This window comes from Platalea leucorodia (assembly GCF_965183815.1).
Source record: "Platalea leucorodia genome assembly, chromosome: 1".
NCBI lineage: Eukaryota > Metazoa > Chordata > Aves > Pelecaniformes > Threskiornithidae > Platalea > Platalea leucorodia.
The window spans coordinates 162696432-162719995 of NC_138823.1; the positions used below are offsets into that span (position 1 = coordinate 162696432).

At 38.7% G+C, this 23564-nt stretch overlaps 1 protein-coding gene across 3 annotated transcripts in view; it reads left to right on the forward strand.

Moving 5' to 3' along the window:
* Nucleotides 1–945: 945 nt before the first annotated feature.
* WDR48 (WD repeat domain 48) overlaps nucleotides 946–23564 on the forward strand; it is a 28479-nt gene continuing 5860 nt past the window's right edge. For 2 of the 3 annotated variants that reach the window (XR_014229075.1, XM_082320535.1), the window contains exons 1-15: nucleotides 946–1020; nucleotides 9317–9457; nucleotides 9791–9869; nucleotides 10147–10229; nucleotides 10348–10477; nucleotides 13852–13940; nucleotides 14804–14905; nucleotides 15270–15494; nucleotides 16904–16978; nucleotides 17323–17425; nucleotides 17733–17830; nucleotides 19831–19938; nucleotides 20319–20415; nucleotides 20942–21037; nucleotides 23215–23320. Coding sequence is in view for 2 of the 3 variants with exons in the window: in XM_082320535.1 (XP_082176661.1) it covers nucleotides 973–1020; nucleotides 9317–9457; nucleotides 9791–9869; nucleotides 10147–10229; nucleotides 10348–10477; nucleotides 13852–13940; nucleotides 14804–14905; nucleotides 15270–15494; nucleotides 16904–16978; nucleotides 17323–17425; nucleotides 17733–17830; nucleotides 19831–19938; nucleotides 20319–20415; nucleotides 20942–21037; nucleotides 23215–23320 (1580 nt within the window). In the remaining variant the exon portion in view is untranslated. Of the gene's footprint in view, nucleotides 1021–9316; nucleotides 9458–9790; nucleotides 9870–10146; nucleotides 10230–10347; nucleotides 10478–13851; nucleotides 13941–14803; nucleotides 14906–15269; nucleotides 15495–16903; nucleotides 16979–17322; nucleotides 17426–17732; nucleotides 17831–19830; nucleotides 19939–20318; nucleotides 20416–20941; nucleotides 21038–23214; nucleotides 23321–23564 lie in introns of those variants that run through there. The other variant, XM_082320536.1, reaches the window with a different exon arrangement.

A 23564-nucleotide genomic window follows, 5' to 3' on the forward strand; every position in this document is an offset into this window, starting at 1 on the left:
CATGGTCACTGCTGGAGCTGAATGCTTTTTGCATTAGTAGTTAAAATGCCAAAGAGATATTTGGGAGTTGTGGGGGGGACCACCTCTGGAAAACAATATTAAGTGTCATACAATACAATACAATACGATGTCATAATGTCATACGTTAAATGTATATAATGTCATACAATACAATACAATGTCATAGTGTCATACGTTAAATAATGTCATACAATACAATGTCATAATGTCATACGTTAAATATATATAATGTCATACAATAAATGTCATACAATACAATCATTTTCAGGAATCCTTTTTCATTAGACAAAACAACACAATCTTCCCTGGTCCTCTGGGGAAGATAGTTGAGCCTTTGCTATCCACTCAGTGGGGCAGCCTCAAAGAAGGGGGAAGGCAGGATCTCGCTTTTAAGCATTTGTCCCCCACCCCAGACCCTTAAAAAGAAGAGGGTGGACGACCTGGGCGCTACAAGGGCGTGTGCCATGCCTCCAGCAGCACTGCCTACCGCACCCTGCCCCAGGCTTTGACCTGGAGCGCCTGAGGGCTGGCACCCAGCACCAGCCTTGTCTGGACACCTCAGCCCTCAGTGGAACCCTTCAGGGGGGGGCAAGTGACCTCACCCCGCAGCGCCTGCCCTGCCGGGGAAAAACACGGCCCCCGGGGCACCGCAAGGAGAGAAGACGACTCCCCGTGAGCAGCAGCACGGGTAAGGAGGCGGCCCCAAGCCTTCGCGGGAAAGGACCGTGAGGAGGCCGCACTCTGCAGAAGATGGCGGAGGCCGGCGGCAGGGCGGGAACGCTGGCCCCGCCCCCTCCTCCGGCCCCGCCCCCCGGGCCGTTCCCCTGGCAACGCCTGGGGCGGTGACCGCCCCCGCCCCACCTCGCCGCGCGGGCTCGGGGAGGTGAGGGGGCGGAACTTCCGGTCCGTCTTGCCCTCCTCGGAAATGACATCAGAGTGTCAACATGCAAGATGGCGGCGCATCATCGGCAGAACACGGCGGGGCGGCGGAAAGTCCAGGTGAGGGCGCGGCGGGGCCCAGGGCGGGCTGCGGCGGGGCCCAGGGCGGGCTGCGGCGGGGCGCGGCGGGGCTCTGGCCCGGTCCGGCTGGAGGAGGAGGAGGAGGAGGACAGCTCGGGGCGGCGAGGCGGAGCGCGGCCCGAGAGAGGGGCGGCGGCGGCGGCGGCGGGGGTGGGGTCAGCGGGCGGGGGCGGCGGGCAGGTGGCGGCGAGTGGCGGGAGGGCGCCGGGCCGGGGACGCTGCCCCTCGGGGACGCTGCTGCCTGGCCCTGAGGGGCTGCGGCAGCCGCTGCTCTCAGCTGGGGACGGAGGGGTAGGGATTGGGGGTTTCTATGGCAACGCAGTCGCCTTCTTCCGTTTCCCCACAACGCTGAGGTGAAGGGGCGACCCCCCCCACCTCCCCACCCCCTCAGTGGCGCTCCCCACCTCCACTAACGCCCGTGGAGGGGACGAGGAGCTGCCCTTGGCACCGCGGCCTGGCCGGCCGAGGGGGAAGAGGCGCTGCTCGCTGCCGAACGGGGTCAGGTTCCCCAGCCCGGAGGAGGCAGAGCTGCCCCACCCCGCCCGTCTGCCCTTTCCAGCTCCGGTCAGAGTTTCTTAAATGAAAACCGTGGCCTGGGCAGTCTGGTGGGTGTAAACTTTCTCAGCTCGCCTCAGAGACCTCGTGGTGTGGGCTTATATGTAGCTGTGAATACACTGTTGTGGCCTTGGAGGAGACTGGAATTACTGAAATGTGTGTAAAAAGTCAAGACTCGTTAACAGTAAAAATCATGAAAATGGTTTTATTATGGTCCTCAACTTTTTTGTTCTTGTTTGTGATACTGCCAGCACTTTAAACATTTTTACAGCTTTCACTGTGGAAAAGATTTAATGCCTTATCAATGTGCAAAGCTGCCTACCTCTAGTGGCAAGTGCACGTTTCAGCTGTATCTATCTACTGTGATCGAAAGAAATATTGATTAAGCCTGAAATAGCGTTAGAATCCTTCCAAACAGAGGTGGGTTGGGTTTTTGAACACATCTTTTGTGTTGTATCACACAGACGAAATGGGCACTTCTTCATAGCCTTTAGTGTTTTTCATGGTTAAGGTAAGCACTCGATCAATACTGTATAAAGAAATCCCTTGCCCTTCCAAAAAAACCCTCTGATATTCTTTAAAATACAAAGAATCCAAAATATAATATCCCTTTATTGACTTCCTTGCCTGTTCCATAAACAAGTTTTTGCAGGTTGCTCTCTCAAGGAGGGGGATTTTATGGTAACTAGATATTTCTTTGATGTAGTCCTATTTCTTTATGAAGTATTACTTCCCTGACAGCAACATGCATCAAAGAGTACATTGTTTCCTTTTTTGCTACTACGTTCCTTTTCCAAAAATTAATTAGCTCAAAAGCTTGTATTTACAGGTCATTTTGTGCTTGTTTATGGTGGCTTCTTTTCTGCTTTCATTGTGTTACGTGAACTTTTTCACTTCATGTACTGTTACACTGATCTGTGTCTCAGCCAGTACGCTCGAAGTCTAGATCTGCAGAGAATAACTTTGGTTACATTATAAGCATATATAAAGCCTTGAGTAGAAGCTAGATATTTTCTTGCACTCTCATTATTTCACCTACTTGGTTAGAGACAGGATTTTGTTCATGGAATGGAATTTTAAGTGACTATTGTATCCAGCCACTGATGGAAAGTTAAAACCACTAATGATTTATTTTGCTTCTCAGTGGCTGAGCATTTAGGGTACTGCTACGTCAAGCTTTTGAGAGTGAGAGGAGAAGAAATTTCTCCAAAACCTATGAGGCTAGGGGAAGAAGCTTTTTAAAAAAATGCCTCTTGGGCATGGAGGAACTTGATTCCTTACATGGCAGGAGAGCTGGTTGAAGTTTATGGAAATCAGAATTATTATTATCTTGGATGCACCTGTTTTACTGGTAAGCAGAACCATCCAAAATAGTCAGTTTAGGGTGCTGCTGCATATAATTGTACGTTTATAAGGGTTTAATCAGAATAGATGTTTTAGGCCTCAAAATAAATTCCATGCATAAAAAAAGGTAAGAAGTTTAATAACTTACATGTAAGTCAGGCATTTGAAATGTCCAGCGGGAGGCTATTGGTTTCTTAAGCGTAGCCATGCATGTCTGAAGGCTGCAGTAGCAAGGTTGTCTGATTTGGGAAGGGAATGGGGATGCAGAGGTGTGTCAGACACTGCTGTGTGATGCGAAACAGTTGGCCACACACTGTAGTTTTCCGATAAGTTACTGTGAATTAAGTCAAGACAAAGCCACTTTTCAGCAGGTGGCTTAAAGTAGCTGCCCTTGAGGGGCTGCATTGCGACTGCTCTCCCAAATTCGCTGCCTAGCCAGAATAAACTCACCCCCACACTCAAAACCTATTGAATGAACATGGGAATTTTGCCGTAAGTCATCTGGATCAGCATCTTTATTATGAAGTTATTGAATTAATTTTAAGTCCTTTTTGTCTTTAAGTCTTGTACAGAGTAAGATCTTTTTGCACTGACTTTGTCATGTGCACTGATACTGCATTATGACAGCAAGTAGAAGGTAATTAAACAAAAAACCTTTTACATTTAGAAAATATTTCAGCTACTGATTTTTTAATAGTACCATTTATTAAAAGCACACTAGATGTATGCTGTAACTTATTAGATTTTATATATATTATCTTTATATTGCATATATAATAAATATATAAATTATATGTATAAACTGTATTTATTTTACATATAATACCTAAGCAAACAAATAGCCAGTAAGTTGATTCCATGTAAAAGGATAAAATGAACTTCTTACTGCCTTCCATTACTTTTATCCTAGGGCCTAGAGCGCCTGATAAAAATTCAAATATCAACATGTTCTTAATTTAAAAATTTATTTTCAGGGGTACATCTGCTCTACCAAGATACTAAGGCAATAGATTTTTTTTTTTTTCTTGGCGGTTGATTGCTGCTTCTCTCATTTTTTGATGCAATTCATGTCAGATCTTGTGGAATCCTTCCAGTGATTTTGAGAAATATCAGGTTTTTAGTTACTCACAATAGCATTTTTGTCTTTGACATTTTTCTCTTCTTACAAACAAGAAGTGAGTGCTGTCAGAGCTTGGCTGTTCGCTGTTTCCTCCACCATGACGGTGCGGTGGTATTTTTAAAAGAAAATTCTACCTATCTATTAAGACATAATCTGTTATAAGACATGTAATATAACAAGGTTTCAGATCAACTCATACACTCATCCATGAAGGAAACACATGATAGATCCTATAAGAAATTCGCTTGGCTTTGTGTGCTGTAACGTATCTGTTGACAGTAGCTTTATCTCTGGAGCTCTTAGATAGTCATTAAAATGATTAGTACTGATCCATTTAGGGTACTGAATCCCATAAATTCTTTATAATGAGGGTCCATCACCTTGTAATGTTTGCGCACTGCTGCAATGAAAGATTCTTATTTGTTATGGAAGTTTATAAAAGCTACAGCAGTATAAATGTAAAAGGCCTTGGTCATTATTAAAATATTTCATATCCCACAAATCTTGCCCCTCCCAGACCATCATGGCAATAAACCGACTATGATCTATATCATAGTCATTATTATCTTTGTGGTTTGCAACTGGCTTTGTGAATCAAGGCAATGAACAAAGCAGAAATGTGCTCTCAGTCTCCCCTGTTTGAAGTAAATGCCGTTTGGTGCTTCGAGTCGCAACTTCCTGGTGACCTTCCCAGTCCTCTCCAGGCAGAATACAGTACCTTCCCTAGCGATGCCTAACGATGAGCGTGCTGCAGGTCAGAGTTGAATTTTATCACAGCAATTTCTTCTCAGCCAAAAGCCTGTTGCTTTTACATTGTTTAGATATGAGTGTGTACACGCATACTTGAATGTATACCTCACATTTTTGTATTTGTTTGTATAGTTACTATATTTACTAATAGTTCTTGTATTTCTGTGTTCAGTGACACTCAAATTAAAAAAAAAAAAAAAAAAAACAAACAAAAAAAACCCCAACAAAACCAAAACCAAAAACCAACAAACACTTTCTGACCTTTTTTCCCAAAAATAAGAATATAATGGAGAACCACATGTGGATTATCAGCAATCTTCCTCTGTTCATCTTGGTGAACTTCTCGGTTTACTGAACTTGCCTGCTGTCCACCACTCTTACACGTAAGTGTAAGGTCCTTTAAATCGAGTTGCTGTTGCCTTTATTGATCCATTTTAAGTTCCCTGTATTAAGAGAGGCATTTCAACACCCTTTCAACAGAGTTTGTGGAACCCTTAATTTGTCCCTCTGTGTTAATATATAATTAATGGATTTGAATACAAGCTTGGATGCTTCTGGTCTTATACCTCTCTTTCTAAAAGGTTCCATGTGGTGTACAGCAGATGTCTTGTGAGGTTATTTTTAGTTCAGCCACATATTCTGCGTGTCTTGTTCTAGTTTTTTTAATATACAAGATGTTTATTTCAGTCTCAATGACTGGTTTGCAAGAGTGGACCATTTAACATTTTTTGTTCTGGATGAGAAAAGAAATTTATTATTTCCAGTGTAAGCAACTCACAGTTACTAGGATGTCATTAGGCCTTCAGTAAGAGTCGGAGAGTCCATTTTTGTGCCATAGTCATAATTTTCAATTCATATTCTCTTCATGAAAAGTGGTTTGTCTTGTCCTTACCTAACTGCTCAAATAGCAGTACTCATTTGAAATGTTGCTGTGGTATCCAATAAACTTGCTGACCACAAAATGATTTATTTTCATCTTAATTTTCTCCCCTTGTGCTTTTAGTATTAGAAATAAAAAAATAATATTAATGAGCACAAGCTTAATTTGGATTAGAATCACCTTTATCATTGAAAAACTGGCTGTCACTGTTTCTTCATTACCTATTCTTTATACAATAGAGATTTATTTGCCTTCTTACTCTTGTGTCTTAAATTTGTAAGACAGTTTATCAGGAAAGGTATACTGTTCGTTCTGTGGATAGAAAGTAAAACTTTGTGGAATTGTAAGTCTGAGGAGAGACAAAAGTAACTGGTTGAATTCTGTGAACGGTAGCAGTCACTGCTGGGTAATTTAGTAAGTGTCAAGATGTTTTTGTTGTTTCGCTATCTTTTTTTCCCTCAAAGCTGTCATGTATGTACACAAAGAAAAAAAAAAAGGAACAGTAATAAATAAGATTTTAATCTTTTTTTAATTCAGTTGTTACAGCAGAGTTACTTTGTCAAGTTTCTCACAGGAAGAAAGAAGGATGATGCTATATTTAATGCTGAACTGGTACTGAGATCTAGCATTTGCTCTTAGATCTGCCACAGACTCATTAACCGTGAAACAATATAATTCCTCTCTTTGTCTCAGTTCTCTTAAAATATAAACAATACTTGCCAAGAGATGTTTGACTAAATGCATGTGTGGAAGTGATTAAAAGGAATAAAAGGCAAATTAAATTTGACCTTCATTTGAATGTTTCAGTACTGGTGGTAGTGGGAAACGGTTGTCAGCCTTCCTTGGTCATGTCCTTGAACGATGTTAAAACAGCGCCTCGTTGAGCCGACAGCCACAGTTTCAAGGTCTTCTAGGTGGAAATTTAATAGTTATGCAAATACCATTATAGAAAGAAGTGAAAATTATTTTTATACATCTAATGTCTATGAGCTTTTTTCACTGCTAGTTTCTGTGTTAAGAATAATATTTAGTTCTTTATTTTAGCAATAAAATATTTTATCCATTGTATTTTAATAAATTATGAAACGACTTTAATTCTGTCAAGATTAACATAGAAACATGGCTCAATTTCCACAGTCCCATCAAAGTAGCAGACATACATTAAAAGTATCTTGTTTACTAGAGTAGGCCACCATTTGCTTTTTTTCATTTTTAAAATATTTATGGTTGTTCTTCACTTGAACTCCTGTAAATTAAAAAAGTAACGTTGTTATGAGCAAAAAGCTCCTTGAAACGCTTGGGTGACTAACATAGTTTGACAGTCTTATTTATGAGTGGAATAAAGAGTTCTATATTATACCTGAAAATATAACAAATATGGGAGGTGACTGACAGAAGAGGGACAAATAAAAAAAGTGAGGATTTGTCAAAAAATATCCTGCTAGCAGTTTGGAGAAGCAAGAGCCGAAGAGCCCCTGCTGATCTTGAGTCCTTATTTCAGGAAGAGGTTGTTCTCGCTAGTAACTAACATCAAATTTGGTCTACTGACCTTTTGTTTTGAGTTCCTTTAATTTGTGTCTTACCTGCTCACGCTTAGTATTTTTAACTGAATATTTTCACTGGCTTTATTCAAGGAGTTTGAAAGCAGTGTGAATTTGATGGCCATCCCTTTGCCTTGTGTTTTGTGTCATGTTAAACCTTGACTTTGTTTGTAACATTCTTTTACTCAAGTAGTCTGTGCGGGTCTTCTAGCAATGTAGACGTGATGTGATCAAGCCTTGGTGAGGAGTTGCACATACATCTTGCTGTCTGCATCACAAACCACCCCCCCTCAAACTTCAAGTATGTGAAGTGTTTTAACATAACAATATTATGCGTGGTTGACGGCGTCTTCTCTCAGTAACATCTCTGAAGCTGTGTGTAGGCAGAGACTTGAGCATGGGTAGCAAGAATGTTACGGATGAGTCTGGAATGGGTGAGAGAAGCCGAGAGTGTTGGAAATTAGGACACAATCTGAAACTGGGAGGAAGAGCTGTGACTCTACAAGGACTATGGGTGGCTGACAAAGACTGTGAGCAAGAATTGCTTTAAGAGCGTTGGGGTGTAACATAATAAATGTAGTAAATGGACTTTTGGAATGGTAATGGAGAGTATTAGGGCAGAAGGATTCAGGAGGCTCTTAATTTTGATCCTCCAGTGTTGGTCTATAGGGCTGTTGCAGCTGTTTCTAAAATGGAGAACAGGACTGGATGTGTGCTTTCTAGAAGCATCAGTTCTCTTACTGTGCTGCACTGGGGCAGGATAATTCAGTTGAGGTGTTGCCCGCATTCACCAAATGGACCTGTCAGTTCTTGTGGTATAGGATCTGAGATGCTGCAAAATGTTTCTTCAATGATAAGGACCGCTGAACATTTTGTTTAACTTGTTGGTTTTATTTTGTGTAACTGAGATCTGATCTGGAAAACATTTTCTTTATACTGCTATAATGCAGTTATTGAAGTGAAAAATTGCTTTCAGATCTCTAGCCCAAGACTATTCCTTGAAAACATTTTCCAAAACACCGGTACATATGTATCCAAATGATTCCCGCTGTGGGCAGGTTGGACTATACCAAGCCTAACATTTTCCTTGTTGTTCTCATTACATTTTGCAGAATCTGGGAAGAGGCATAGCTGCCAGCTTCCCCTCCTTTTCTCGAAGTGTCAGGGCTTTCCTCACAGTAATGCGTAAACCCTCTGTGACCGGGAGAGATGCAGCACAGCGTGAATGGGGTAGCTCCAAAGAAACTGTAGTGCCTTATAATTGTGTTTACTGAACAGTAATAATGGAGAGTGCTGTAGCCTTTGCTGTATGTCTCCTTAAATCTCTTTTTAGTATTTCTGAACAAACCGATGAATATATATATATATACACACAGTACTAGCAAATATATATATATATTTGTGTGTATATATATATACACACAGTACTAGCAAATATATATATATTTGTGTGTGTATATATATATATACACACACAGTACTAGCAAATACAGAAGGAAACAAACTAAAGGAATAAGTTATCTGAGAGAGCAGTAAATATTTGTGCTTATTATATTAGGAAGTAGGTAGTTTTTAAAAAATAGGTTTCAGAATAATAGCGACACCTGAAATATAGCTAGCATTTGTATCTGCAGTCTTTCAATGCTTTGTGATCCTTAGTGACCGTATCCTCTCCCTTGTGTCTGGGAAATCCTGCCATCGCAGCTATAGAAACTATGAACCCTACTTAGGAAGCGAGACACAAACTCAGTGTGTTGTCTAAGATCACCCAGAATATCTGCGCAGAGCAGGGAATTGGACTAAGCATTCTCTGGGTGTAAGCTTGAGTTGTAATGATTAAATAATCCTTTGGGCTCCGGTTCTAGCACTGCTGATGTCTCCTCTGTGATTCTTCCCCATTTTCAGGGGGGTAAAAAACGACTGAGGTGGTGTTGGTAACTCTCAAACCGACAGACTTCTTTAATGCTTGTGAAGCTCTTAGTATTTTCTACCCGAGAACCTCACAAAGATGAAATTAGATGTTAGGATTTTATGGCCAAGTCAATATCTTAATACCGTAATTGGATTTGTGGAAATATATTTTAGGTCTCCTATGTGATTAGAGATGAAGTGGAGAAGTATAACCGAAATGGGGTAAATGCACTTCAGCTGGATCCAGCCTTGAATAGACTCTTCACAGCAGGCCGAGACTCTATAATAAGGATATGGAGTGTCAATCAGCACAAGGTAAGTTATGAGAGGATTCCTGTGTCTAAACCTACTTTTTCCCAAGTTATCATGCTAGTGAGCTGCCTACAGGTGTACATCTGATACTGTTTTTTAACAGCTGCCAATTATTATGATAGGAACGTCATTTTGATATTGCTCATACTGTGATATCTTACATAGCTGTATAGTTCTTTCACAAAAAGATTCTGGAATAGTGACTCCAAGCAGCTCTGCATTAGGCAACATTTGATCCATTTGAAGGTTGAAGAAAATATCACAACAGGATCCGATAGTCACAATCTTTTCCATTTGTGATGAGATCTTATAAACTTTTTTTTTCTTAATTTGCAGCAAGATCCTTACATAGCATCTATGGAACATCACACAGATTGGGTAAATGATATTGTGCTCTGCTGCAATGGTAAAACATGTAAGTATTTAAATGTTCGAAAACTGCAGTATTCAGAAATTGTGTATAAAAGTATATTATCTGCTGCTTTAATTATTTTCCATCTTGGCATGTAAAATTAATTTGGGATGTGTGTTGTAAATTTGATAAATAGCAGAAGGAGATGTTTTAATGAAAATTTAAATGTGTATATAAATGATTCTTTTAATCTTTTTGAAAAACAAATTAGAGTAGTATGAATATGCTCTAAAGTAATATATAAGCCATTAAAGTTTACTCTTTATTCTTTCCAATTTAGTGATATCTGCTTCTTCAGATACTACTGTTAAAGTGTGGAATGCACATAAGGGATTTTGCATGTCAACTCTAAGGACGCATAAGGTGAAAAACATTATCTGTAAAAACTGTGTGTTATCACTGACAATCTTTTAAATATTAAGATGGTGACTTCAAATGGATAATGTTGTTGATTCACGTTGTTATATTTACTTTATTGTAGGATTATGTGAAAGCCTTAGCATATGCAAAAGATAAAGAACTGGTAGCATCTGCCGGGCTGGACAGACAGATATTCCTCTGGGATGTAAATACTCTAACAGCACTGACTGCCTCAAATAACACCGTAACAAGTAGGTACCTAGGGAGGGGAGGCAAATGCAGTGCATTTTATTGAGTAGCGTAATCCGTGAGATCAATTTAAAACTATAGATACCTGTTTCTGTGTGTACATAAAGAAATGTGCAAGAAATTTTAAAGTGGTTGTAGTATGTAATCAGTCCATTTGTTGCGTTATATAATAGCGGAAAATCTAGAGCAGCCAACAGTCATGGCGTGTAGAATAGAGGACAGGTCCTTTGAACATTTTCTCCTGAAATGTAATGTGCTGGTGTTCTCTGAAACTTGACAGACCTTCAGCTTGAGAAGCTTTTTGCTCCTCAACTAGCCTGTTACAGAAATTTTCCCTTGGGTTATTTGTCAGTGCATTTTCTGTGTATTATAATTCGGTTATTTTTTTGAGGGCTTTTTTGTTTTGTTTATATAGATGCTGCAAAAAGTGCAGTACAGCTCCTACAGCAGAACTTGATACATTATCAAATCTATCTGTCAGAAGAATAAAGTTACTAGATAAATTTAGATTAAAAAACATGGAAAGTAATGCTAAGCAATAACTACACGTAAGGATAGCATACCAGTGAGATGTAACTCACTGGTTAGATATTAGACGCAAAGGGAAACTGTCCATAGATTCTACGTATCAGGGTTAATCCTTAATGTCATCATCATCTTTTAAGAAGTGGTCTGTCCTGCTTCTCTATCCTAATAAAGACATTACAATAAATTGTGAGATCTTTCCCCATAGAGCAATTCCAGCACTGCTTTCTTAGAATAGTCAAGGTAGAGCTGCTGAAGTTTCTCTTCTGGGAAGTATGGCACCAATCTTCAAGTTCAGTTAGATTTAGTTAGTGAATAACATAAATCTGGGTCATCAGCATCCTGGTTTCTATTGGCTATTTTACAGTATATTTTTTCAGAAAGAGGTCTAGTTTGACCACAGTGTGTTTTGCTGCCTATAGGAAGGTTGGAAAAATAGTGTTCAAAGTGACTGATCTCTTTCATTTTATACTTAGTGTTTGATACGTGTTTAAACAGTAGCAGAGTCTCAGCTGTACGCATTGGGAAAGAACGTATGAACTTGCTTCACCACCCCACTTGACTTTTCTAAATAAGACTACTTGCTTCCTCATTCATAGGTTAGGAATGACTCAAGAAAAATCTGCAAAACTAAAATTTGGAATTGCCATGACAGACTTTTAAGAAATTTCAGGAATATGTGATTTTGTAAATAAGAGACAGGTGTATAGTTGTTTTGGTGTGGGTTTTTTTAATTACTGTTTTGGCTAATTCTGCAAGGTATGTTAATTTTATGGATTTGGTAGCTTCTAAAACTAAAGGTGCATCTGGTTGGCAGAACTGTCAGTTTTGCATTTGTTCTGTCTACAGGACTTTTTAATTCAAGTATAGCCTTATGCTGGCATGTCTGTGTAGCCTTCAGAAGGGAGATGGCTTCTAGTGAGCTGTGTTGGACTGCAGGATGGTATTGGGATGGCACATGACTGCACATAACTAAGTAGATTTACCTTCTATTTCTCAGAAGTTTTCTTTCACTGAAAGTAGAATTATTTTATCACCAAACAGCATAACTTAGAGTAATCAGCAATCTTCTGATTGAACAGGGAGTTTTTGAAGGAAGAATTTATTTGCTGGCTCACAGGAAAACTCGGTTGTGGGGGAAAAAAAAAAAGGATTTCTCGAGCACCACAGCAGTGATACAGAACCTAAATGATTCAAGTGAATCATAACTGGGAGATGGGGAGTACTGAGGAGCTGATGCTTGTTTTGAGCCCAAGATCAGACAGAAGTGGAGGCATTACCTCTAAGATGACAGAAATAAATCTGCATTTCTAGAGTTAGAACAGTAATGCTTCATAAGGGGGAGAAAGGGGAAGCGGGGGAGTTGCTTTTCTTTCTTTCTAGTGCTCCCAACTAACAGTGTTTCTGTTGGGAAGAACACAGTATATATCCTTAAAGAAGCTGGTTTTCCTCAGTCCTTTCAAACAATATTGATTTTTTTCAGAATGCAAATGAAGATTGTTCTTGTGCATTAATTTCCTATCTGATGACAGGGAAGCAATGTACACAAGCCAACATTAAAAGGAAGCCTATTTTTAAAGAGTCTCTCAGTCAGCATAGCCGTAATTTAAATTAAGTGGAGAGATTTTGCTTTTGAGAGGTAGTCCCTTCCCAAAGAGGGCGGAGTCGAGTTTTGCTTTTCTTCTGGCATAACTTTTGCTTCTGTACACTTAAGATTCTCTTTTCCGTTCCTGATGTCCAGCTTGTGATAACTCTGTACATTATGCTTTCAGAAATTATTATGGTTGTTGAACAGTATGCTAACCTTCAAGAGTTTTCAGTTCTGCTTTTTGCCTTCAACTGTTCTCTGGGCACAGTGGAAGACTGTGACTTTATTTTGGCTACAAATAATAGATTTCATTTGAAAGTTTACATTTGTATAGCCATAGCCAGTGGTTAAGAGGACCCTGAAGTAAAGCTGCATAATTCTTCCGCTGTGACAAAATGTTTATGATACTGGGTCACAAATACTGTGTTAGAAACTTATTTCCATAATATACATAAATCATTATATGAAGTTTCACATTTTTGCTGCCAATACAGTTTGTTGCCATTCTGAGCCTTTTTGGCATACTGATCGCATGGTTTTGAGGCTTGATGAAATGTCTGACAGTGCTCTCTGAATAGATGATTTTCATTTGCTGTGTCTGTGCTTTTCCCAGTTGAGGGATTGGTACTTTAATCTGTCCAGAAGCAGATTAGGCTAGAGCTAGAAGGTACAGAATTCCTCGACTGATGACAGTTGCAATGCTAAGGAGTTGCCATATGGTTTTCCCAAATGCAAAGGTAGCATCCATGTTCAAGTAACACATTTCAGCACTGCAGTGTAACTTCCGTAACGCATCTCTGCTGAACTAAGAGAAGAGCCTTTAATATATAATGTGGAATTTTACTGCTACTTCGCTTGGGGAAAAAAACTCTGCACTTAAATCCGACTGTTATGTATTATAAGATCACATAGAAGTATCATTCTCTAGGAAAGTAGTTGCGAAGAGCAGGAGTACCTTGATGGTCCTGGCACTGAATTGTGGTGCCAAAAGGGCACCAGGACTGTAATGACCGTAAGTCTGAGGGGTTACTTTGTTTTTATGCTAGCAGTAGATTAAAAATTGGGATGGCGTTTACCTCGCAATATGCTGTCTACATTCTTTTTTTTTTTTTTTTTAAAGCAACTGTCTATATGGGGTAGAGTGGCACTGTTTTCATGGATCAAAGGGTATTAAAATACCCTAAAATACCATTTCTGAGTGAATAAGTATGTTTTTCAAATGACAGCATTAAAATTGAAAATGCAAATTTTATTTTGAAATAGCTTCTTCCCTGAGTGGGAACAAAGACTCTATCTACAGCCTTGCAATGAATCAAATGGGAACAGTTATTGTATCAGGGTCCACTGAAAAGGTAAGCAAAAATCTGGTAAGGCTAATTCCACTTCAGTTCAAAGTTCAGTATAAAGAGACAGTTTTATTAATTTTCAATGTCATGTCTGTAGCAGCTTTTGTATTTTTAATAGTGAGGGTAGATACTTTTTCTTAAGCGGGAGTGTAAGTGCAGGATACAAATAGCTGCCTCAGTCTGAAGATGTGTACATATCCGTATAGCTTTAATACACAGAAGAGACAATCAGATCATCTTGTGTAACCCTCTGTCTATCAGAGATCATTACATTTCACCCCAAGAGCTCTGATTTTGGGGCACATTACTCAGGTAATTAGAAAAACTGCAGCAGTTGCCACAGGTAAGAAAGAAGTGGTGCCAGCAATTTGTAAGACCCCTGCAATAGGTGGGAAATGAAGTGAGCGAATGAAGTTCAAGAGTTCCCAAGAGACAGCCCATGCTCTTTGCTGTAAAGGAAGGTGAAACACCCTAACGTCCCCTGTGAGTTGTGTTTTTTGTTTTTTTTTTTTTTTTTTACCTGATCTAACCTTGAGAGAATTTTATTTCCAAGTCAATCTAAAAATGAAAATAGGAGACACCAGCGAAGCATCTGAGAGGATTCTCAGTCACTTCCATTCTTTAATTTCTTAAGAAGACAGAAAAAGCCAGAGCAAATGAAATTAAAATGAAGCGAAGAAAATCACATCTGATTATTAGAGGTGCATAAGATCTAGTTATGTCTATCGTGTTCTAATGAAGCATGGTTTTGGTGATGGATGTCTGCGTGTTCAGAATAAGGGTCAGTTTATTTGGAAAGGCTTAATTTTCTGTAGAGAAAATGCATTGGTGGGAAGAATGCTAATGCCAGTTATCCAATGTCTGTCTAGGTTCTAAGGGTGTGGGATCCAAGAACTTGTGCAAAACTAATGAAACTCAAAGGGCACACGGACAATGTAAAAGCTTTGTTGTTGAACAGAGATGGCACCCAGGTATGTGCTTTAACTTGAGACAAAGGCATTTTACAGAACGGAGAAATGTCATTAGTCTTTTTAATTATTTTATGTCACAGTTTACAGAAGGTAGCTTAACAAGTATTTTACAGATATTTCGTAATTAAGGGAGGGAGGCTGGTGGGTGAAAGCTCTGTTTTATTATACGTCCATCTAGGTACGGAGGGGGTGGGTTACATAAAATGTCTGGAATTCGTGACTATAGTTGTTAACTGCCAGTCTTTGTTTAGCACCATCTTAATGGAAAAATATAGCCATAAGAATTATGAAAGCTCTTTATGGAAAAAATGATTTTAAAAGACTTAAATACCTGCTTGATTTAAGTATGATGGTTGTTGCTCAGTGTCTTTCAGGCAGCTCTGATGGGACTATCCGCCTGTGGTCCCTTGGGCAGCAGAGATGTATAGCCACATATCGAGTCCATGATGAAGGTGTTTGGGCTCTGCAGGTCAATGAAGCCTTCACTCATGTTTATTCAGGAGGAAGAGACAGGAAGATTTATTGTACAGATTTACGAAATCCTGATATCCGTGTGCTTATCTGTGAAGAAAAGGCACCAGTTCTTAAGGTAATTGAGTTTAATTCAGAGAATCACAGACTGGTTGAGGTTGGAAGTGACCTCTGGAGGTCATCTGGTCCACCCCTCTGCTCAAGCAGGGCCACCTAGGGCCGATTGCCCAGGACCGTGTCCAGGTGGCTTTTGAATATCTCCAAGGATGGAGACTTCGCAACCTCTCTGGGCAACCTGTTCCAGTGCTCAGTCGCTCTCACAGTATAAAAGTGTAATTGTATTGCATGTTGTCTAATGAAATAGTGGCTTGAGGTATAATTTGATAAAAGAATGTGTATTGGGTAACAAGTGTTTACTACCACATCTTCAGTATATTGCTGTTGTCTCCTAAATTACATCTGAAACTTAATTGTCTGAAGAAGATAAATGCCTGGCAGCTACCTAAAATATGCAAATTCAAATGTTACTGAAATTGAATATGCTTCAAACATGAAAAGTTGTTTTTACCAGACACTAGTATGGTTTTAAGAAACTAAGCTGGCATTGCCAAGGATTTAGACAAAAACAGATGTTTCGTAGCAGCGATATATATGCACAGGACTGTGTTAGGATATGTTCCATACTCATGGGAACCAGGAGTAAAATTTATTATGGTTTTTTTGAACATCTAAACATGATGTTTTCTTAACTGGAGAAAACTGCGTGCACAAGCCTGAGTCTTTGAAGAGACTGCTTTTTGGGTGTTTTTTTGCTGTCTGTAATTCTAGATGACATGAGCTTGGAACATGTAGGTGTATAAGGAATGTGCAATTGAAACAGATACCAGTGTATAAGCAATCTGGCTTTCCATGTGAGTGAACTCTGGCTTAGTATGTTCAGATAAAATCCTGGATATATTAATATGGTTTTGAAAAAGTCAGAATCTGAGAAATTTCAGTTCAAAATGGAAAATGAAAACTGTGCTCAGCTGTACAAAGATCAGAAGGGGTCTTCTAAGATCTTAGCTACAGTGATTCGTTGTTGTCCAAGATATGTAACAGCAGAGCCAAAGGTATAAAGTTCTGCTTTTTAATTCGTACAGAACTTCTTACATTCTCTTATTAACCATGTGAAGTATTTGAATGCAAAGTAATTCAGAAAATATTGTACTTATCAAACTGTCCATTAGACAAGATTGCATCATGCTAGAAGCAACTTTAAATACTGGGTGTTTAGACACATTGCATCTACTGTTGTGCCTGCCCAGAATTTATTTTTAGAATATTTGAAACAATTTCTCTGGAGTTTCAAAAATTGTGGCTTAGTTATTTTTCATTTAAACTTTGTATTTCTTTAGTAAGCTGAAAGTAGTGCTGTTTCTGAGATATATCCAAGTATGGGAGCATGTCTACACATAGCAAATAGTAACTGAACAAAGGAAAATTAAGTTAAGCGTGCCTAAAAGTATCTGTGGTTTCATTATTTAGATGGAACTTGATAAATCAGCTGATCCTCCTCCAGCACTTTGGGTTGCAACGACGAAATCCTCTGTGAATAAGTGGGTAAGTGATATATTTTACACTCTGAATTCAATTAAGTAGTCGTGGGACTTGCAGTCTTGGTTTTGGAACTGTTGGACTGTTGCTTGCAATTTGACTGTGACTTGCTATGATCTGTAAGCTTTCTTAAAAAAAAAGATCATAAAATGCTAATATTGAAATTGATCAAAAGACATTAAGCTTTGAATTATTTGGTGTCTATTTATGCTGCTTTTAGAAATAAATTATCTTACTCGGAACTGGAAAGTTAACATCTAAATAGCAGCATGAACTGGCCGTTTACTCACAGATAAAAGCAAAGTTTATAGATTATTATGAGTGTGTCATTATTTTGTTTCTTTCTTTAGACTTTGAAGGGAATTCATAATTTTAGAGCATCTGGAGATTATGATAATGATTGTACCAATCCTATACCACCCCTGTGTACACAGCCTGACCAAGTTATAAAAGGTAAACAGCTGTTTTCCAGAGAACCTTATAAAGCCTGTTATCATTAGCAGAAATGGGAGTTCTTTAAGACTGCCACAAGTTTTAGGTACTTGATGCTACGATTTCAACTGAAACAAAGACAATGTGGTTATGATCTATCTAGTGTTAGTTACAGTTAAAACAGTGTTTAAACCTTGGTGGTATCTAAGTCTTACATTAAATAGTGAAACCAAAGAACAATCACACATGTCATGTTATACAGTTTAATTTAATGTAATATTAGGAAAAAAAAAATCATTAGTGACCTTAATTCTTGTTTGTTTGCTAGGGGGTGCTAGTATTATTCAGTGCCACATTCTTAACGACAAGAGACACATATTAACCAAAGACACAAATAATAACGTGGCATACTGGGATGTCTTGAAGGTAAGTGTATAATTTTGGATGAAACGTCTACTGTTGGATGATTAATTGTTTTGTACCTTTTTTTATATCTTTTTTCATGTGTGAGATTCCTGTGGTAGGAAGTAAGTCATCTTTCTGTCCCAAGACATAATGCGAAGATGGCTTTTTGAAAGGGGAGGGGGCATTTCTGAGCTTTTCTGCGTCTTTGCCTGATGTGAGGCTGGGTACTGACATCTTCATTCACCTGAAATTCAGACCCTTGGATTCTCTCCTGAAAAGAGTAATGTTTGTTTTGATTGGGTTTTGTTTCAAAGAGGGCTTGTGGAGGCCCATGGGCACGTCTGCCCCGTGCAGCATGGAATATCATAAGAAAGCTTAGCCTGCAAAAGGGAAACCTGTGCTTCAGGTCCTGCTACAAACCCACACGCGCAGCATGGCTCCTGCCTAGTGTTACTTGTTCCTGCGAGGAGAGAGGGACTTGGCGTGGCATTTCTTTATCTTGCTTTACCCAGTGATTGGTCAAAGGAGAGATAAAAGAGTGCAGAGAGAAGGGACTGGAATCCAGATCAGCGAGATGGTCAGCGGTTTCTTCTCTTGCAAAACCCTGTTTGAAATTCTAAATCTTTTTTTCATATTGAACTATGCAGTGCTCTAGCCAAGATTCAGTAATGAAGTAAAGCACGCCCAGCTAACTTACTGGGCTGCTGACGGAAGTGAGAAAGAAGGGAATGAAGTTGGAGAATGTAGATTTGTACTAAAAATGATCTAGATGACTTTCGTGGAAAAGTGAATAGCTTTTCTTTCTTTCTGTTTACAGTTGGTATATATTTAAGTACAGTGTTAGATCTCAGGACCAAAGTTAAATGCTAATGTTAATTTGTACCTTCATTCAATTCTTCTTCTCTTGTGTTAGCAAGGGTTTCAGAAGTGTTTCTTAGACATGTTTAAATACATATTCACTTTAGAGATGGTGTTACTTGTCAGGTCAAAGTGTCATCTTATTTGTAGGATCACACTCTAAAGCTTGGACTCTTTCTTGAGAATGCTGGAAGAAAAGGTTTAGCTTAGATATTAGGAGGTTTAGGTTGGATATGAGGAAAAACTTCTTCACTGAAAGAGTAGTCAAGCACTGGCCCAGGCTGCCCAGGGAAGTGGTTGAGTCCCCATCCCTGGAGGTATTTAAAGAACGGATAGATGTGGTGCTCGAGGACATGGTTTAGTGGTGGGCTTGGCAGTGATAGGTTAACAGTTGGACTTGATGATCTTAAGGGTCTTTTCCAACCTTGACGATTCTATGATTCTATGAAAAGAGGGAGGTTTTCTTACCTGTAGCTACACTCTTCAATCTTTGCTTCCTGTAACTTCTCCTAGATTTTGAGGAAATAAGTCTTGCAAGGTTACAATCCTTAGAGTTTGCTTAAAGCATGTGTTTCAGGCTTCAGGATGACTCTGCAGGTGGATTACAAGAATTTGGATGTTAACAAACTTAACTTGAGGAACTCTAAAAATAAAAGTATAAAATAAACCAGAGAGAAACTAAAATGGGAAAAAAAAATCTGCACACAAATTCATTCACTGCTGTTCCCATTGCAGTAGTTGAGCTGGATTTGTTTCTAGATTTGCAACAAATGTTGGTGTTTGATGGAGAGTTGTGCTGAAATATTGATACTGATGGGGAGAAGAATGACAGAGGATGCTAGAAGACAGCTGTCTGCTCAGTGGTGGGGAAAATGTTTTTTATTAATGTGAAGTACTTCCGTACCTCTCCACAGGCTTGATGCCACTACCTCAGAAATAAATAATAAATAAAAAATAAAAATTACTTGCCACACAAACTGTTGTTCAATTTTTTGAGAAAAATTTGAACTTTTAACTTGGGTGTTTCTGGACTACAGTACTCATGGAGAAATCATAAGTCAGAATCATTCCAAGTGTATATGAAAGTCAAGTAAAGGATTTGAGGTGTTGATATGACTGAATACTCAGAATTTAAAAACTTGTATATTTCTGTTGGTGTACAGGCATGTAAAGTCGAAGACCTTGGGAAAGTAGATTTTGAAGAAGAAATTAAGAAGAGATTTAAAATGGTGTATGTGCCAAACTGGTTCTCGGTAGACTTGAAAACTGGGGTGAGATACAACTCCTAAATCTGTTGTTCTAATGTTGTATTTCATATACTGTTTGTTCACAAAGGTTTCAGTGTGTTTTAAGTTTTGAAGAACGATCATCGTTTATCTGATGGCTTAGATTTATTTTGAAGCAAACCAGCAAATTTTACCTCAGTTCTTAATAATCTGAATAACAGATTTCTTTTTTTTTCTTATGGTCTGGTCAGTTTAAATCCACCAGTACCAATTCTGAATTAGTACAGTTTGGTAACGTGTGCTATCATGCATTTAGAAAGTCTTTGTTTTGTATTCACAGCTAAGTATGAACAAAATAAATGTATAGACTTGTTTAATACAAAACGACCATTGCATTCCTCTTCCTGGTGGTCTTTTTCGAACAGATGCTGACAATTACTTTGGATGAAAGTGACTGCTTTGCAGCCTGGGTTTCAGCAAAGGATGCTGGATTTAGCAGTCCAGATGGTTCTGATCCAAAACGTAAGTTTTAACTAATATTAATGTTTTATTGAGACAAAAAAGCAGAATAAATTCCAGTATTTATGTTTCAAAATATTCCAGTGCCACATATGTCAGTAGCTGGCTAGATTTTAGGGCTTATTTTCTTGAGACTAAATTCTGCAGAGAATTCTCCAATGAGAATGTTTGCTTTTTTCTGGAACATTTCAGTCATGTTTCAAGTTTTCTATTTAACTTGGTTTTAAACTTTCAAGAAGCAAAAGGGAAAAAGTAATATTCCTAAACTTGGAACGATTGCCTAATCTAGAAAATGTTATAGCATGTGAGTGATCCAACAGTAGTGATTCTAACATCGTTTTTTTCTGGAAGATTGTAACGTAGAGCTCTGAGATTGCGATAAGCAGATTTCTGTGCCCAGAAATAGTTTGTTTTGGGAACAGAACTACTCAAACTTTTGGGAAAGTTTTCAGCTGTGGATCAAAGGTAGGATATTATGATGCCAATGGGTTTTATGTCACTGAAGTTCTACGTCGCTATGTCTTGACAGTAAACCTTGGGGGGCTTCTGCTGCAAGCACTTCTGGAGTATTGGCCTAGAACACATATCAATCCAATGGATGAAGAAGAAAACGAAATAAATCACGGTTAGTATTTTAATGTTTTCTTTTTTTTATGATTTTTTTCTTACATGCTGTTTGTTTATATTTCTGTTTCTTTAACAGATACAGTTTGACTTGCTGTCTTATACCTATCTCTGTATGCATTATAGATTAATGGTTTTTAATGCTTTGAAATTTGCTTTACACCAAAATTTGCTGAGCAGCTTTCTTCTTCTGAAGGTATCAACAAAAATCTTAAGAACTCTAGTCCATAGAAAAGTAGGTGACTAGATGATTCTGAAGTTACAGAAACATCATGCCTTGATGACAACCAGTTACTGGCAAAACTAAGGCTTGACTTGGAAAAGCAACAGCCTAGATAATGACGGCAGAGAGCAAAAGTTCAGTTATTCAACATTAGCCGGTATTCTCTTGACAGAAGTCCCATTTGTTTCTAGGTATTAGGAACAATATAAAATAAAAATTTATTGGAAAAAAATGTATTCAATGGCTATTAGAATAATACATGGGGTAGGTCTATACAAAACCATCTTAGAGCGGTGTTTTAAGGTAATAATGCTCAGTCTAATCAGGCATGAGATAAAAAGCCCAGCTATGTCAAATGTAAGACAGTGGCTGAATTTGGCAGAATAAAAGAGGCTGTATAGCTTCTAAGTTTGTGGATTGTTTTGAAATTAATTCAACCCAGATCAGAGTTGACTGAAAAGTCTTGTCTTTGGCAATTAAGAAATAACTTTCTACAGATAATGCAATTAAGAAAACTGTAAGTTCAGCAATATCTTGCCATTTTGTGACAAAGATTGTGCCAAGAGTTAGCTACTTTCTTCTTTCAAAAATGCCCTCCATGGAGGGTTACAGCACTTGGCAGGCTTTTCTGGATAAAGTTGCTGATTCTTACACTTTTGTGTATTGGCAGTCTACAGCTTGAGAGCCAGACAATATACGAGAAGTATTACTCAGGCTTTTGTATTGTTGGAGCGCTGATGCTGCACTATTTATTTCTGTGAATAGCTGTGGATTAGTGGAATGTTTAGAATATTCACTACAGAATCAGTCTTCATTCTCCCTTTCGAAAGTAACAATTGGGAAACTGGCACTGAACAGGACTTACGAAGATAAAGTGTACCTGTTGGACACTGAAATTTGTGTAAAGAGACGAGAACTTAAATATACATATGTATATATGTGCAGTATTGTTCCTCAATTGTTAACAGAAGTGTGAGGAAGAAATCTTTCAAACTGTAGGATTTTTCACTTGCTCTAACTTCAGTATCATATTCATCCCTTCTAATAGAGCATAGTTTTTCTTTTTTGATTTCTTTGCTTCATATGATTTTTGACCTTTCTTTCGCTGCATGTGTTGCTGGTTAGAAAGCTAAGGAACTATGCATCTCCTGAGACTATGCCATTTAAATTTCTTACGTTGCTTAAATTCAACATCGTGTTCAAATACAGTAATTAGATGCTGCAGTATAATTGAGATGATCTTTCTCAAATGAAAGGAAGGCATCTAAATACTTCGATATTGTGTTTCAAGATACCTGACTTGACTAGAAGCTCCACTGTTCGAGAGGTGCATAAATAATGCTGGTTTTTTTTCTTTAATCTTATCCTGTCCATCTGATGTGAAATCAGGTTCTTCAGTGTTTGAAGACTATACTGCTATAACTAGCTAAAAATAAATTGAATTTAGAATGCAGTAACTTGAAGGAAATGTGAGTCTGAGCTTTCCTAGTACACTATTTTGACATCTGGCAAGTCCGGGTAGAAGAGCAAAGCTAACATCCTTCAGAGTTCTGTACTGTCTGTGTAGAGGGGAAAAATAATCTTGTCTCAGTGGAATCTCTTTAGTTGATTTCTAATATCAGTATGGTTCGGTTTGACAAATCCTCGGAATTCTGTTAAGGAACTGGAGAAAACTAGTAATCAGGTTTTGGCTCATGAGCTCTACTTCCCTTTTCTCAAGGGCTTTTGAAATAGGCCTTCCGCAAACCTGTATTGATCTAGTTACTCTCTGGTGTTCCTTTCTATATACTTGCTCTGTGTTGGAAATGGGGATTTTCTTGGTTTTTATGAAGCTTATGATTTTGTTAATTTATGAAATCCATTAGCTGTAAGTGGAAAAGACACTTGTTGGTCTATGTATACCCAATTTTAAGTCCTAGTGCAGTCTCACTGTTGTGTATATTTTTTTCCAACAGTGAATGGCGAGCAGGAGAACAGAGTCCAGAAAGGAAATGGATACTTTCAGGTGCCACCACATACACCAGTTATTTTTGGTGAGGCTGGAGGACGCACTTTGTTCAGGTATAAAAACTCCAGAGTTTAAATTCAGTGGCTAACCAATCACTTCCTTTGGGCAAGCCGAAATGTTATCAAAATGCGATACTTGCATCTGTTCTGTACTGTACATTCAAGAGATGCCCTTGACAGGCAAAATAAGCAGCTGTTCATGATGATTTTGCTTTGGCCAACTGAGTGTGTGAGTCTGAACATCAACAAGGTGCGGGGTTTTACAACGGTAAGAGTTGTATATTGTTCGTAGGTGTAC